The sequence below is a fragment of the Argiope bruennichi genome, chromosome X2, assembly GCF_947563725.1.
Source record: "Argiope bruennichi chromosome X2, qqArgBrue1.1, whole genome shotgun sequence".
In the NCBI taxonomy this organism is placed as follows: Eukaryota; Metazoa; Arthropoda; class Arachnida; order Araneae; family Araneidae; genus Argiope; species Argiope bruennichi.
In genome coordinates, this window is record NC_079163.1 from 30,598,614 (window position 1) to 30,611,874 (window position 13,261).

General features: G+C 31.9%; 1 protein-coding gene across 1 annotated transcript; it reads right to left on the reverse strand.

The window, feature by feature from the left end:
• Positions 1–318: 318 nt before the first annotated feature.
• LOC129959676 (sodium-dependent phosphate transport protein 2A-like) lies at positions 319–11,899 on the reverse strand. Its single transcript, XM_056072565.1, has 6 exons — positions 11,884–11,899; positions 9,854–10,126; positions 8,638–8,829; positions 5,538–5,662; positions 2,225–2,327; positions 319–1,455 (listed from the first exon to the last, which is right to left on the reverse strand). The coding sequence occupies exons 1-6, from the start codon at positions 11,897–11,899 to the stop codon at positions 491–493; spliced, it is 1,674 nt and encodes a 557-aa protein (XP_055928540.1). The 3' UTR covers positions 319–490.
• Positions 11,900–13,261: the final 1,362 nt, after the last annotated feature.

A 13,261-nucleotide genomic window follows, 5' to 3' on the forward strand; every position in this document is an offset into this window, starting at 1 on the left:
TTCCTTCTTTCTCATAATACATATAATCGTAAAAGATGATGGAATAGAATCATGATTATGGAAATATAAGATCTTCAACTAAGATCTTGATCAAAATTTGAAGGACTGCATTCAACACTATTCAGTTTTCGATTTGATGTTGGCTCATTTTAGAGTCAGAGAAATGAGAAATACTTCGATCAGATATCACCAACTCCATGGTACCTACCAGAAAAGATTGTGCTCTGAAACATTATACGTGAGTTCTTCGGCACAATCAAGACACATGCTGCAATGAATAGGATGGGCGTGTGTGAAATATCTGGAATCACACCCACTATATAGCTTATGCAATTACAAATCTTATAAAAACAGCTTATAAATAAGAACACTTTTGTCACAAGGCAAATATCTGCTCATACGAGGGATTGTCACAGGAAAGCGGCTGTATCCCAGAAATCCTAATGTGGTTTGATATAGCTCTTATTGAACTTTTTCGTCTTCAGGGGTTTTAGAATCTCTCCGGAAACGAGTTTCCGACTCCATTCAAAGTATGGGGGTCGGACACACTTGACGAGTTCAGCGTGAACACGGGGAAAGACGCCGAAACTGGCTGAAGAATGTCCATTTCAATCTGGTTGGGAATTACGTCCGGAACTGAGGAATCTTGTCTCTCGCTTTGCGGACAGCAACAGATATGCCCAATAACTCTGTCTAACGGGTCTAGAGAGTGCATCCACTCTGGTAAGAAGGACCAGTCTCGCAATTTCAAGGGTAGCAGCGATGGTCGCTTGCGCTGCAGGACGTTTATTACCCCTATAATAACGATCAGCACTAGCAGTGGTCCTCCCACACCTGCAAAGACTTGCGGCCCAGCTACTGAGAGTCCAAGTACAAATGAGGGGAGTAGAAGAAACATTACCAAGAGGTATAAAAGGCTGAACCATCGGTATCGGCTGCTCATCTCGCCCAACATTTTGGCAAGCATAATAGGTAGGCGGGTAGCTGGTATGAGATAGAAGAGGATGATCCCAGAAAGATTGAAGAACAATTGACAAAAGGCAATCTGCAATGTGTCCTTTATTGTGGCTGGTGGTGCAGCGAAAGCAGCTAGTAGTCCCGTGGCCGTACTGCCTAAGTTTGAACCCAAAGTGAGTGGATAGAGGCGCTCCAAGGACACCAGCCCCATGCCTGCCAGTGGTGTGAGAGCAGATGTGAAGACGGAGCTTGACTGCACCAGGACAGTGAGAGCACACCCGAGGGCCATTGCTACCCAGCCGGTAAGCAAATGATAAGGCCAGGGTGGCTCGATATTGATGATGTGTCGTAGTTGAGAGGCAACAGGACCACCCATACATGAATGTAGCACCTTGGCTAGAGTTACGAGACAACCACACAGCAGTAGGAGAGATACAATCAGCAGACATAATCCCAATATGAAATCCGATCCAGCGATATTTTCCAGAAGGTAACCACCTAAATTTGAAACAAAGATAAGAAAATAATAAAGATAAAAAAAGAAAATAACACTGTAGAATTTTCAAATTTTTCATTTATTCTTTCCATTGGTGCAATATTTGCAGTTGTGCACTTTTATAGGTACTTATGCATTGGTAACTTAGTGGTATTGAAATCCTCCCGAAGAAAAGGGAAATACAAGGATCACAAACTGCATTTAAAAAAACAATTAATCTAATAGACATTTTCTACTCTATAAAGTGCTTAGAAGCATGCTTATAGATTTCTTTATGCAATATTTTTTAATTATTAGAATTTCAAAGCAAAGTATGAGGAAGATTGCAAGAAAATATTGAATGCCCAGGCGTTATTAGATTTGCTATGTCACAGACAGAACCGTCATTTGACAACGTTTGGCGATCACTCGCCAAACTAAAAAAAAAAAATTAAAAAAAATCATATTCTGGTCGTTCTGAGTCACGATATCAGATTTGGAAAGCACCAGAATCATACACACAGTGAATATCCAAAAGAATGGATTCTGAGGGATAAGATTATCCAAATCCGAGCCATCAAGCTATCGTGGCTATTTTCCTGCCGATATCATTCAAATAATCTGTTCGTTCAAAAATAGATTTTACTGAAATTTTGGTCCGATGTTTCATGAACTGATGTCAACACTAAAAATAAAAAATGATTGTTAGTTGTTTGCTAATATTTTAAAAACTAGTTTTTGAGTTAGAAATATTGACATGAGAATTTTTAAAAATTTGAGATCGTTACTCACAAGGCCTTTTGGTTCCATTCTGGGAGCAAACCTTCAAGAGAGAAATTTTCTCAGTTTCATTCAACTGCCCCGAAGCTATCTTCTCTAAAATTTTCTTGTCCACCTATAGAGAAAAATACAATGAGAAGAGGTCAGTACTTCTAGGAAATTGTATAAGTACCTTGGTAAATATGAAGCTGACGGGGCAGCAACAAAATGCCGATTTATCTAAGAAATTAGAATTAAAAACTGGGCCTAAAAATGTGTGCAGCTACAGAAAATGAAAATTTTAAAGCTAATAATTATTTAAATAAAAAATTAATATTCCACATTTTTAAAACGGACTAAAATGTATAAAATGATTTTTCCTAGTCCCCTACCTACTGTCCTGAAAATTTGTGACTGTGAATTTTAACAATTAAACAATAAAAATAATTAATGGAATTGCAAATTTTAAAATTTTTAAAAGCGTTTTAAATTCACAAAATTGACCTTTTAAAGATATTTATTTAGTTGCTATTGAAAAAATTTCTAAATTTTGACAATTTTCAAAAAAAAAAAAAAAAAAAATCACAATTTTTAACAATAGATTTTATTTCTGAATCAAAATTCAAACAGATTTCACAGTTACATAAAATATTTCATCCAGCTATTTTCTGTTTAATATCTTTGTAATTTACTTGAGGAATAAGAAAATGAAGTTAAATACCACGAAACTTAGAAGATAGAGATGTATACTGTCCATACAGATTATTTGGACAGTATACATTATACACCTTTTAATAGTACTATGATGCCATGTGTCTTCATTCTATTAAGATGGTTCATATACACAGTGAATAGAACAAGTGTAAGCTATTAAATTAATATGGCTTGGATGTCTATCACGATTTCATGTTTAAAAAAATGTTTGTTGGGAAAATTAAAATCATTAAATTATGCAAAAAAGTTTTGATTAAAAGTAAATACAACCAATATTCTTGGCGCACCAGCTGGCCTCATTCTAGTGTATGCTGGCTAAATGTAATTACGAATCTTGTTTGTACCATATCCATAGAACTTTAGAGATATTTTGCTCTCTTATTCAATGCTCGATAGTAAGGGCATGACAATGCCCGAAAGCGCCTTGACAATGTCTAAAACCAATTATGGAAAAAAAAAAAAACTTATGAGCATAGGCAACGAGTTCTTGTTATTTTCAAATGGTATCATGGCAATGGTTCTTGTTATTTCTTTTGCTATCACCATTCTTGTTATGTAAATTCTCATTAGGAAATAAGATTTTTAATGCTCCTTGGAAATTTTTAGCAATGCCATTAAGAGCGATTAGTAGCATTATAAATAAACGTATTTATGTTTGACCACACGGCTTTTTTTTATTTTTATTTATTTATTTATTTAATGCCGATCTAATCCATCTAAAAGACATAAAGCTTGATACGAGTCAGCGGAATCCAGGTCAAATGTTACACGGTCCATTAAAAGGACGAAGTTTTGATTAATGTAATGGTATGAATGTTTCAAACATATTCATTAAAGACTTCCATTTCACACTTGCAAGAACTGAATGTAAAGCGCAATGACGATCGTAATCAGATCAGGGTTTCATATCGTTACACACGTATTAAAAGGTAAAAGGATAAATCTATAATATAAAAGAAGAGATTCTTGTATCATTCAATCAGTCGTAAAAGTATATCAAAAAGGTGAGCATTGTAAGTTGAAATTTGACATGAATTTTGAGAAATTTTTGAGATGAATTTTGAAACCCACTATATTATTTTCAACTTTCAAAATTAACTAATTCAAGATACTTAAGTAAACAGCAAAAATTAAGATAATTTTCGCCATTTTTGAAGATAATTTTGTAAATATTTAGGGTACAAAAATACTTTTAGACCATAAAGAAAATCATTTTTAAACACGGCGAAATAATTTTTTTAATGTTACTAATTTCATTATGGTATAGTTGTTTATTTCATTTTAACGGAGCCTTCGAAATTCATTTTAAATGCAATTTGCAACGACTAAATTTAGATCAATTTATTGTTTTACCAAATAGAAATATTATAGATACTTCATTGCCAGGAAATGCTAAGACTTTGAGCTACTATACCTTTATTTTTTTTTAAATATTTCTCTTTTATTTTTGAAATATTTTGGCAACGTTTTTTAATTCTTTTAAGTGAATTCTATAATTTATTTAATTTTATTAAAAAAATACTGCTATTAAAATCTCCTGTCATCTTAAAATTTCAATGAATTAAAAATCGAACGAGATTTTTTTTCTGCGAAATTTTCCGAAAATATTATAAAGCAAAAATTATTTTACGATATTAATGTCAAAAAAAATCAGCTTTTCAGTAACATAAATTTCATTTTCCTATGTTTTATTTCTCTCATTTATATAAATTTTTCAAAATTAATTTTATACACAATATCTAATAGTGGCCGTTGATGGCCCTTAGGTACAACCGCCCCGGCAACACTGGCCTGTCAATGCTGTCACAGTGGTCCGATCATTCAGGTTTATCCATATGTTTCAAGGCTGGTCGGAGTTGTCAACTTGTGATATTAGGTAGTTGAATAAAAGACGAATACGTTCTAGTACAGTAAACCTTCGTTCGATTCGGATTTGCTTCGAACGATTAATTATATTGATCTAATTTGTTAAAGTTTAGAATTTCATTTACTCACAATAGGTTGCAAAATTCTGTTCGCGTTGCCATATTGAAAATGAAGACAAGGAATCATACAAATTTCAAAAGTACTTGGCGATGAAGGATTACCAGGAAGAAAAAGATTACCAGAAATGAAGAACTGGAAGACGATGCAATATTAGCCGACAGTAAAAGTAGCGATGGTGAAGATAAAGTGCATTTAACTTACAAGAATTAGGACGAATCTTTAAAAAAGACACGGTTATTGGCTGATTTTGCATTGGAGATTAAGTGTAATAAAAAAAGAAAGAAGTTGTTTTAAGACAGGCGAGAAAAAAGCTGTGATCCTTACCGCTAAACTTTTAAGAGTCGCCTTAGCCATTCTCCGAAGCAAAAGTTATCAGCTCTTCTTAAAGAATAATTGTATCATACACTTAGTTATTCAACAGAAATAAAAATCCTTACATTTAAATTTGTAATTTTTTTTTATCTTTTGATCAAAATAAAATTTAATTTTCTTTAAATTATCCATACTTTTTTAAAATCTGAGCTATACTTAATGCAAATCCTCTCTCAAAAAATTAATTATGCTGAATTCGATTTCATCTTGCGCGCAGTGTAATAATTACTACACCAAGCGTTTATTTTATGCTTAACAGAAGAGAAAGATTCACCTGTACTATCAACAAGGTGACGGGCTTTGTGATGGTCTGCACAAAGCCTTGTTTCTGAACTCCTCCATCCGTATGGAACCACTCACCAGATCCCATGATGGCACCGGTCAGTTTTTCTAAGTAACCTGAAATGAGTAGCCAGAGTCAGTTGCCACATGCAGTAACTGTGACGATATATCGGCAGAATGGTGTCATGATCGTAACTATTTGCAGGGTATTGAAATATTTTAAAAATTGGTTCGTTTGAATTTGAATTAAAAATCTACTTAGTTGGTGTAGAAACAATTGTGGTTTTCAAAAACAAACAGTTTAGCTAGTTTTTTTTTTTTTTTTTTTTTTTTTTCAATATTTTCTATCAGTCAAACGAATTATTTCTTTTCATGATAGCTATCTTTAACATTTTATACTTTAACAAAATATTTGATACACGTTTCACATTATTTTATTTAAAGCATTTTACATCGAGTTGATTTTAAGATGAAGTAAGAAAGAGGGAATATTTATAAATTTGTTTTATTATCGCAAAGGGAATAAAGCGGTTGGCAATCACAAAGATATAAATGGAATTTGTTATTGATGATTAACCTTCTTAGGATTTCATACATATTTTAATACTACTCAAATATCAGAATTGGTTTACTAAATTTCTTTCCGCTAAGTTTCTCTAAAAGATGACCAACGTTTCAGTCTACCATCTGAAGTTGATTATGACTAAATAATTGCCATAACCAATTTGGATTATCGTATTTTGACACATGAAGTTGGAGAAAGGCTGCCAGTACAGTTTTCACCTTACAACAGGCATTTGTATATTTTAGGATTTTTAAAAGATTTAATGCTTAAATTCCACTCTAAATGAAGGGGGGGGGGAGTGTATGAATCCTATGGCTTGCCCCCACCCCAAACTTATTTAACTGTCCATTTTGACACCCAAATATAAATGGCAATAATTATGAATTTTTTGCTTTAAAATAGCAATTTAAAATATCCTGGAGAAATCGTGAACAGCAGCAGAAAGTAGGCCAAAAGCTGAAGATAATGCCATTAGTTTGATAAAATTACGAAGATATTGTGTATTCTTAATGACTTCTAATGTGTAACGTTAAAAACTAGTGAAATCAGATAAAGATAATCAAAGAAAATATCAGATAATCAGAAAAAGATCAGATAATCAAAGAAAAATATCCTAAATTCACAAATCGTTTAGGAAGAATTGTCCAATATGATAACAAAAGATCATACACATTCTATAGAGATTCCTACAAAATTCTTTGAGTTTTGTTAAGAAACCGGACTTAGCACCATCACATTATCAATTATTTATGCTTTCATAAAGCTCTTTGAATGGGAGAAATGGCAGTGATAAAAATGCAGCAAAATTGCACTTAACTTATATATATATAGGGACTAAAAGTTCTATGAATGTGGGACATTGAAGTTGCAAAAAAGATGAGAAACTATTATCACAAAATGGAAATTACATCATTGGTAAAAATTCATTTATAAATTCAGGATAGATTAGTGCTTTGATTCGTAGGAAAAAAATTGCCACAATTGTTTTTGCAACAATATATACTAAATTAATCACCGAAATATTCATTCTACAGCATTTTTCCCATCTCTATGCTGCCGTATAATTTTTAAGAAATTACATTTTATAGTCAACAACCCCCCCCCCTCATTTTATTTGCATAAATAGGGGAATAATAAAAATATTTCTCATTTTTTGGAGTTTTAAAAACGGAAAGCATTCAAGTCACTGATATAAAATCATCGATTTTTTTTTATTTATGAAACAAAAACGCTTACATTTTTTACTAAAGTAAAAGTACAAAAAAAAATCTACTAGTAAATCGTCGTCTGTTGTCAATTCTAATTAAAATGAAATTTGTTGAAGTAAATACTGTACTATTGACATGCAGTTATTCCTTCCTTATGTATGTAATTTTGTGTGTGTGTGTGTGTGTGTGTGTGTGTGTGTGTGTGTGTGTGTGTGTGTGTGTGTGTGTGTGTGTGTGTGTGTGTGTGAAATTGTAAAGTATTCCATCAGTATTATTTCTTTTACTCAAAAATACTTTAAAAGTTTTCAAAAATTGGAAGCAAATTAGTGCCAACAGAAATTTCAATCGAGTAATAAATCATACATCACATTATACTTCACTGCGATTTCAGCCTAGGCTGCTGAGTTCTCTTTAAGAGCATTTCAAAAATCATTGTCTTGAGACATGAAATCCAAATTTCCCAAAGAAATATTCTTTATAATTTTTAATTTTTACTGCGAGCATTTACAATCTCATATAAAAGCTTCAGGATGTTAATAAGTTCAAATTTTATTCTTAAAGAATATGAGGTGAGATAGAGAAAGGGATGATATATTTAAGAAGCTAATTTCGTCGAAGATATGTGTACTGATGTAAAATGTGCGGGGAGGAGGGGGTGGAGGTATTGATCAAAATATACAGTTCTAGCATCTGTACTGTGATCTCTTTTTCATATGTTCTGCGGTGAAAAATTGTGGTTTCTTAGTTTGAATTTGCGTAACTAATGATGATTTCCCATAAAATAAGAAGCTGAATTCTATGGAAGAAGAACTGTGATAGGATGCAGTTATTTATATTGATAACTGCATCCTACCACTATTTGCATTTTCAGCATTTTAAATACGTTGATACTTTTAAAAGCAATACGAAAATTAATTTACGTTATCCAGAACGTTATTACGAACACTATCCAGCAATGTATCTCACAACATTTTACGGAATCTAGAACTAGCCAAGTATTTGTTCCCCACATTGGTTCTAATGAAATCTAATACATGGGGTGGTGGAAAGTACGTTAATAATATCAAGACATCTATGGATTTTGTACACCTTAAATATTTAGCAAAATTTAGCTGAATTTATCGATGAATAACAAATAAAATTTTATAGTTGCTACCCCACTTAAACTAAAATGTTATCGTCGAATTTTCATTAGATAAATTTATTGAAAAATATTTTGTTATCTAAGTTAAGAAATCTCTGAATATTAATGTAATTAAATTTAATGCACATAGAAAAAATTCAGTGTGATTAAAGAGAGCAAAATTCAATAGAGCTACCTGTTGCGACCTCTAATGGTAGGAGAACAATAACGACCAGCCAGTTGAACATATCATGGACGGTTGCACCAGCAAAGGCCCTGTGGAATTCTTCTCCATCGAAAGAGTGGCACAGGGACACAACTGTGTTGGTGATGGAGGTGCCGATGTTGGTGCCCATGATGATAGGCACGGCGTCACGCACATTTATCACTGAAAAATAGCGAAAACGGCGAATTCCCACAAATGAGCTTATTTTCGAATGGAACGAAACGAATATTTTTGTATTTAAATTCTTACAAAAGATTATGTATAAAACATTCAATAACAAAAATATAATAATAATTAGATATAAACGATTTTCATACAAACATTTGGTTGTTATTAAATGCATAAGCAATTTAGGATTTATATATACTGACAATATAATAATGTATGCTATACATGGCTGAGAAAAAATTATTACAATTCTTTATTATTTAGGGAAGAAGAATTAGAAAAAAAAAAAAAAAAAAAAACTGTACTAGGTTTGATTCACTTTGAAGGCAAACAACAAAAATAATATGGATTTTATGTTATAGTCTGTCTTTAATCAGTAGAATAAATTTGTGTTTACATGATGTAACTATGACTCATCGATTATAGAATCTTCTTCGCTACTAACAGAAGGAAAAAGAATGTGTCTCGCAATACAATATCAGGCAGTAAGATGGCCTGCGTGGTTATTTACATCACGTGATTATAAGGTAAAGGGATTGAAGTTGTCTTTACTTTTACTGTCTGCGTTAACGGGGCGTAGCCCCACTAACAGAGATCTATTGGCCTGATTAATCAGACAGTAGCATATTGTATCGCAAAGCATATGTTATTGCTGTCTGGAATGAGAACTAGCCTAGGTAAATAAAGAAAGTAGCCCAGAGAAGTGGAAACAGACAGGACAGTTTTTACTGTTAAATTTCTCTCAATTAATCTGGACCACTATCAAGTTTCAATGCATTAAAATAAATTAATCGGATCATTTGATTTCTGTGGTAACTTCTTTCAGTGTTCATTTGTTACAGTCACAATAAAAATTGCAATCTTATTATTGTATGTCTTATCTCAGTATTACTATGGATTTTGAAAGATTAACCTTGATTAGTAAAATCATAATTCGTTCTTCAGTAAATTTTCTTTGTAAAGCTTAACAGTCAATACAAAAATGATTACAGGATAAAGGGTTATAGTCGATACTCACGGTGCGTTCCGACCATAGTGACGATTACCGACGTAGAGGTAGAGGAAGACTGGACCAACACCGTGGCCAACACCCCTAACATGAGTCCCACGATAGGGTTGTGCAGAAGCTCACCCTCATGGAAGATGCGTCCCGCCTGGCCTCCCCAGACCAATCTGAAGGAGGTGCTCAGTAAGTCGAGGGAGCACATGAAGATCCAAAGTAGAAAAAGCAGAATCACAACCTTCCAGATGATCATGGCCACACGCTTCACATTCTGGGAACAGGGAAACTCTGGAAAGCAGAAAGGTCATTAACTACAATTGGAATGTATGGATATAAGAATACTGTATGATAACTGAAGGTGAGGGAATTTTTTAAAAATTCGAGCTTTTAGTCCAAGAGACCATATTATGATAATGTTTTAACTTTGATTCTTCTGGCTGAATGCATTAAACGTTTCATTCTGTGCCTAACGATTTTTTACAGCTTCAGTTTACAGAAAGTAGGCCAGTTTTGTCTTAATTAAATTTTAAAAATTCTTTATTTAATAATATCTACTTGGTTTTCAAGTTCTTACTTTTTTCTCTGCGTAACTTATATGTTTAAAATAACTGTCAAAGCAAAAGGACCGGTCATTTAATCCAAAATTATTAACTCGATTTCCCCCATTTTTATTTCAAGTAATAACTCATTATCTCTATACTAGGGATGGAGAATAGTTGAGGAATTGTTAATTTTTAACCAATATCAAAAAATCACAAATATAAATAATCAATACTATTCATGCAGAGTTGTGATTCAAATCATCAAAATAATCTTAATGGTGATCATTTCGATTAGAGCTCTTAAATCACGATAGAAAATAACCTCGATTCGATCTCTCCAAGCCGGTGGAAGCAGAATCCATTGATGCATAGGGGAAAGACCCTTACATAGAGACACACATTCCAGGAAAAGACCTTCTGAGTAGTTGCGGAGGAACCTTTTGACGTTTCAAGAGAAACAGGAAAGGCGTTTCAAGAGAGACAGGAAGAAACTCTCACGAAACAACCGTGTGGTAAGAATCATCCCTCGAACTATCTCGGAAAGAAGCTTATCTCCATCTAGTATGTAAACAAGATTTCATCCTACACAGAAAAATATTTTTTCTCAAAGAAGTTTCTATAAATATCTATTACTCCAAACAAGTTTCTCATACGATATCCCTTAAATAGATATAAACAACATATTTACTACTATTACTAAAATTTTCCCATGATTTAAACGATTTGATATTCACATTACTTTAAGCATCTGAGTCTGATTAGCGTGAGAATTCCATTCATTACTCCAAAGCTGAGGGCAATGTTTTGTTCGTGAAAACAGACCAAATTTGTCCTTCCCCTTTGAGAATTTAAGAAAGAGAGCACCAGTTGTCGATCAATTGTCAACAAAGAGAGAATAGCCGTTGATGGTAATTTGTGATTTGGATGATGGAATTTATGGGAAAAGTTAACTTGCATTCCAAATTCTGTGAGATATTTCTCCATCATTCAATTAACTTAAAAGAATCAGAAGAAATAATATTTGTGAATTACTGGAAAATATATTCATAGTCATATTTTAAATTTATAAAAAATGATAATTTTTCCTTCGTAATTCTTTAAATACATCTTGGGTGATGTATAAAAATTCATCCAAATGTAAATACTTTTTTAAATGCATAACTTAAAACTTATATGTTGACATAAAGTGTAGATGCATATTTTTTATATATTATCAATAATATAGTTAGCAGTGTGATGGAGAAAACTGGTTTTTTTTTTTTATTTCTACTATTTCATCACAATATTAATTTCATTTCCAGTGTATAGTGTATTTCTCCTTAAAGGAAAAAAAATGCATATAATATTCGCATTAAAATTATTAGTTTAACTGACTTTTTTTCTTTTCTTAAATAAACTAATTGTTTCTTTAAAATATTTTTAATTGAGATGCAAATAAATCAATTGCCACTTAAATATAAAGTGTTTTTTTAAGACTAAGTGTGTGAGAATTAAATTTATTACCATTATCACTGGGCATATGATCCTTCAAAGATATCAGAAAGAATACATTAAAAAGAAATTAAATTTTTGACGACAATGATGTGTAGAAATATTTTTAATTTAAAAATGTGGGATAGGAATTTTTAATTCTTGACCATATTCGGGGGTAACCAAACTCATTCCCTAAGTTTCGAAATATATTCAAATGACGCAAATGAGACTTACAAAATTTGATTCAAAAATTCATATGTAACATCTGTATCTAATATAAATTTGGTTTTTAATATTCGTGTAAAACACAAACTGTCTGTGGAAATTTTGATTTTATCTCCGTTCACCAAAATTCATTTTGCAAACATATTAATTTCTAATAGTTCGATCTTGAGAAATTTTAAGCCAACATATGCATCTAAGGGCCCATATTATTGTAAGTGTAAGGACTCCATTTAACACTGGGAAAGCTACTAGTAATCTGCCTATTCTGTCCGTGATTTGCTTATTTTTAAATCTAAAATTTCATAAACGAAGGGTGTTTTTTTTTTTTTTTTCTTTAACAATGTAACGCGCTTAGCCTTTGTATTCCTAGTGTGAATAAAAGAAAAAAAATTATGAAATACCACGATGAATGTAGCTTTAAAGGAGCTACAGAAAGCAATCATGCTCATAGTAATCAAGCACAGGATTCGTTTTGAAAAAAAAAAAAGTTTTAAGTTTTCAAGAGGGATTAGAACTATTCACATCAAAAACTTTCAAGAATCCTAAATGAAACTGTCAATATTTTTTAAATAAAAAATTTGAACGCAGTTTTCAGTCAAAATTTTTAATTGTTAATAAAATTGATAATGGGGATACACTTTTAATAAAATAATGAAATCTTTACGTTTTACAGAAAAACGATAATTTTTGGATATTAACTTTGACAGGTTAATATATCATTTTAGGATTTTCAAAGTCATTCGTAAACCTGTGAACTTCAGTATTTTTTTTTTTTTTCAAATATTGAAGTTTAGCGTTTATAATACAGCTACGGCTATGCCTTTTATAATGGAAATTTTGATAAAATGTAAAGTATTGTGATAAACTAAAATAAATGTAATTTATATTTATAATCAATCGAGTCAAAATTATCCTATATCCTTTCTAATTTGCAACTCCTTGTATTTGTCCTTATGTAAAGCAGTTGAAGAAATGTTTCATTTTATGCTGAAACTTATTTCTCAGGATAATGTACTACTGTCTATTTACATTGTTATCATTAACTATGGCGTTGAATGCAGATAGAAATCTACGCTGTCCTATCGACATAGTGTGATTTTCCAATAAACTGTTTCAATGTAAACTTGGCTTAATGGAAAAGAATTAGGAAAATTATTGTGAAAATTAGAGGTTTATTAAAATT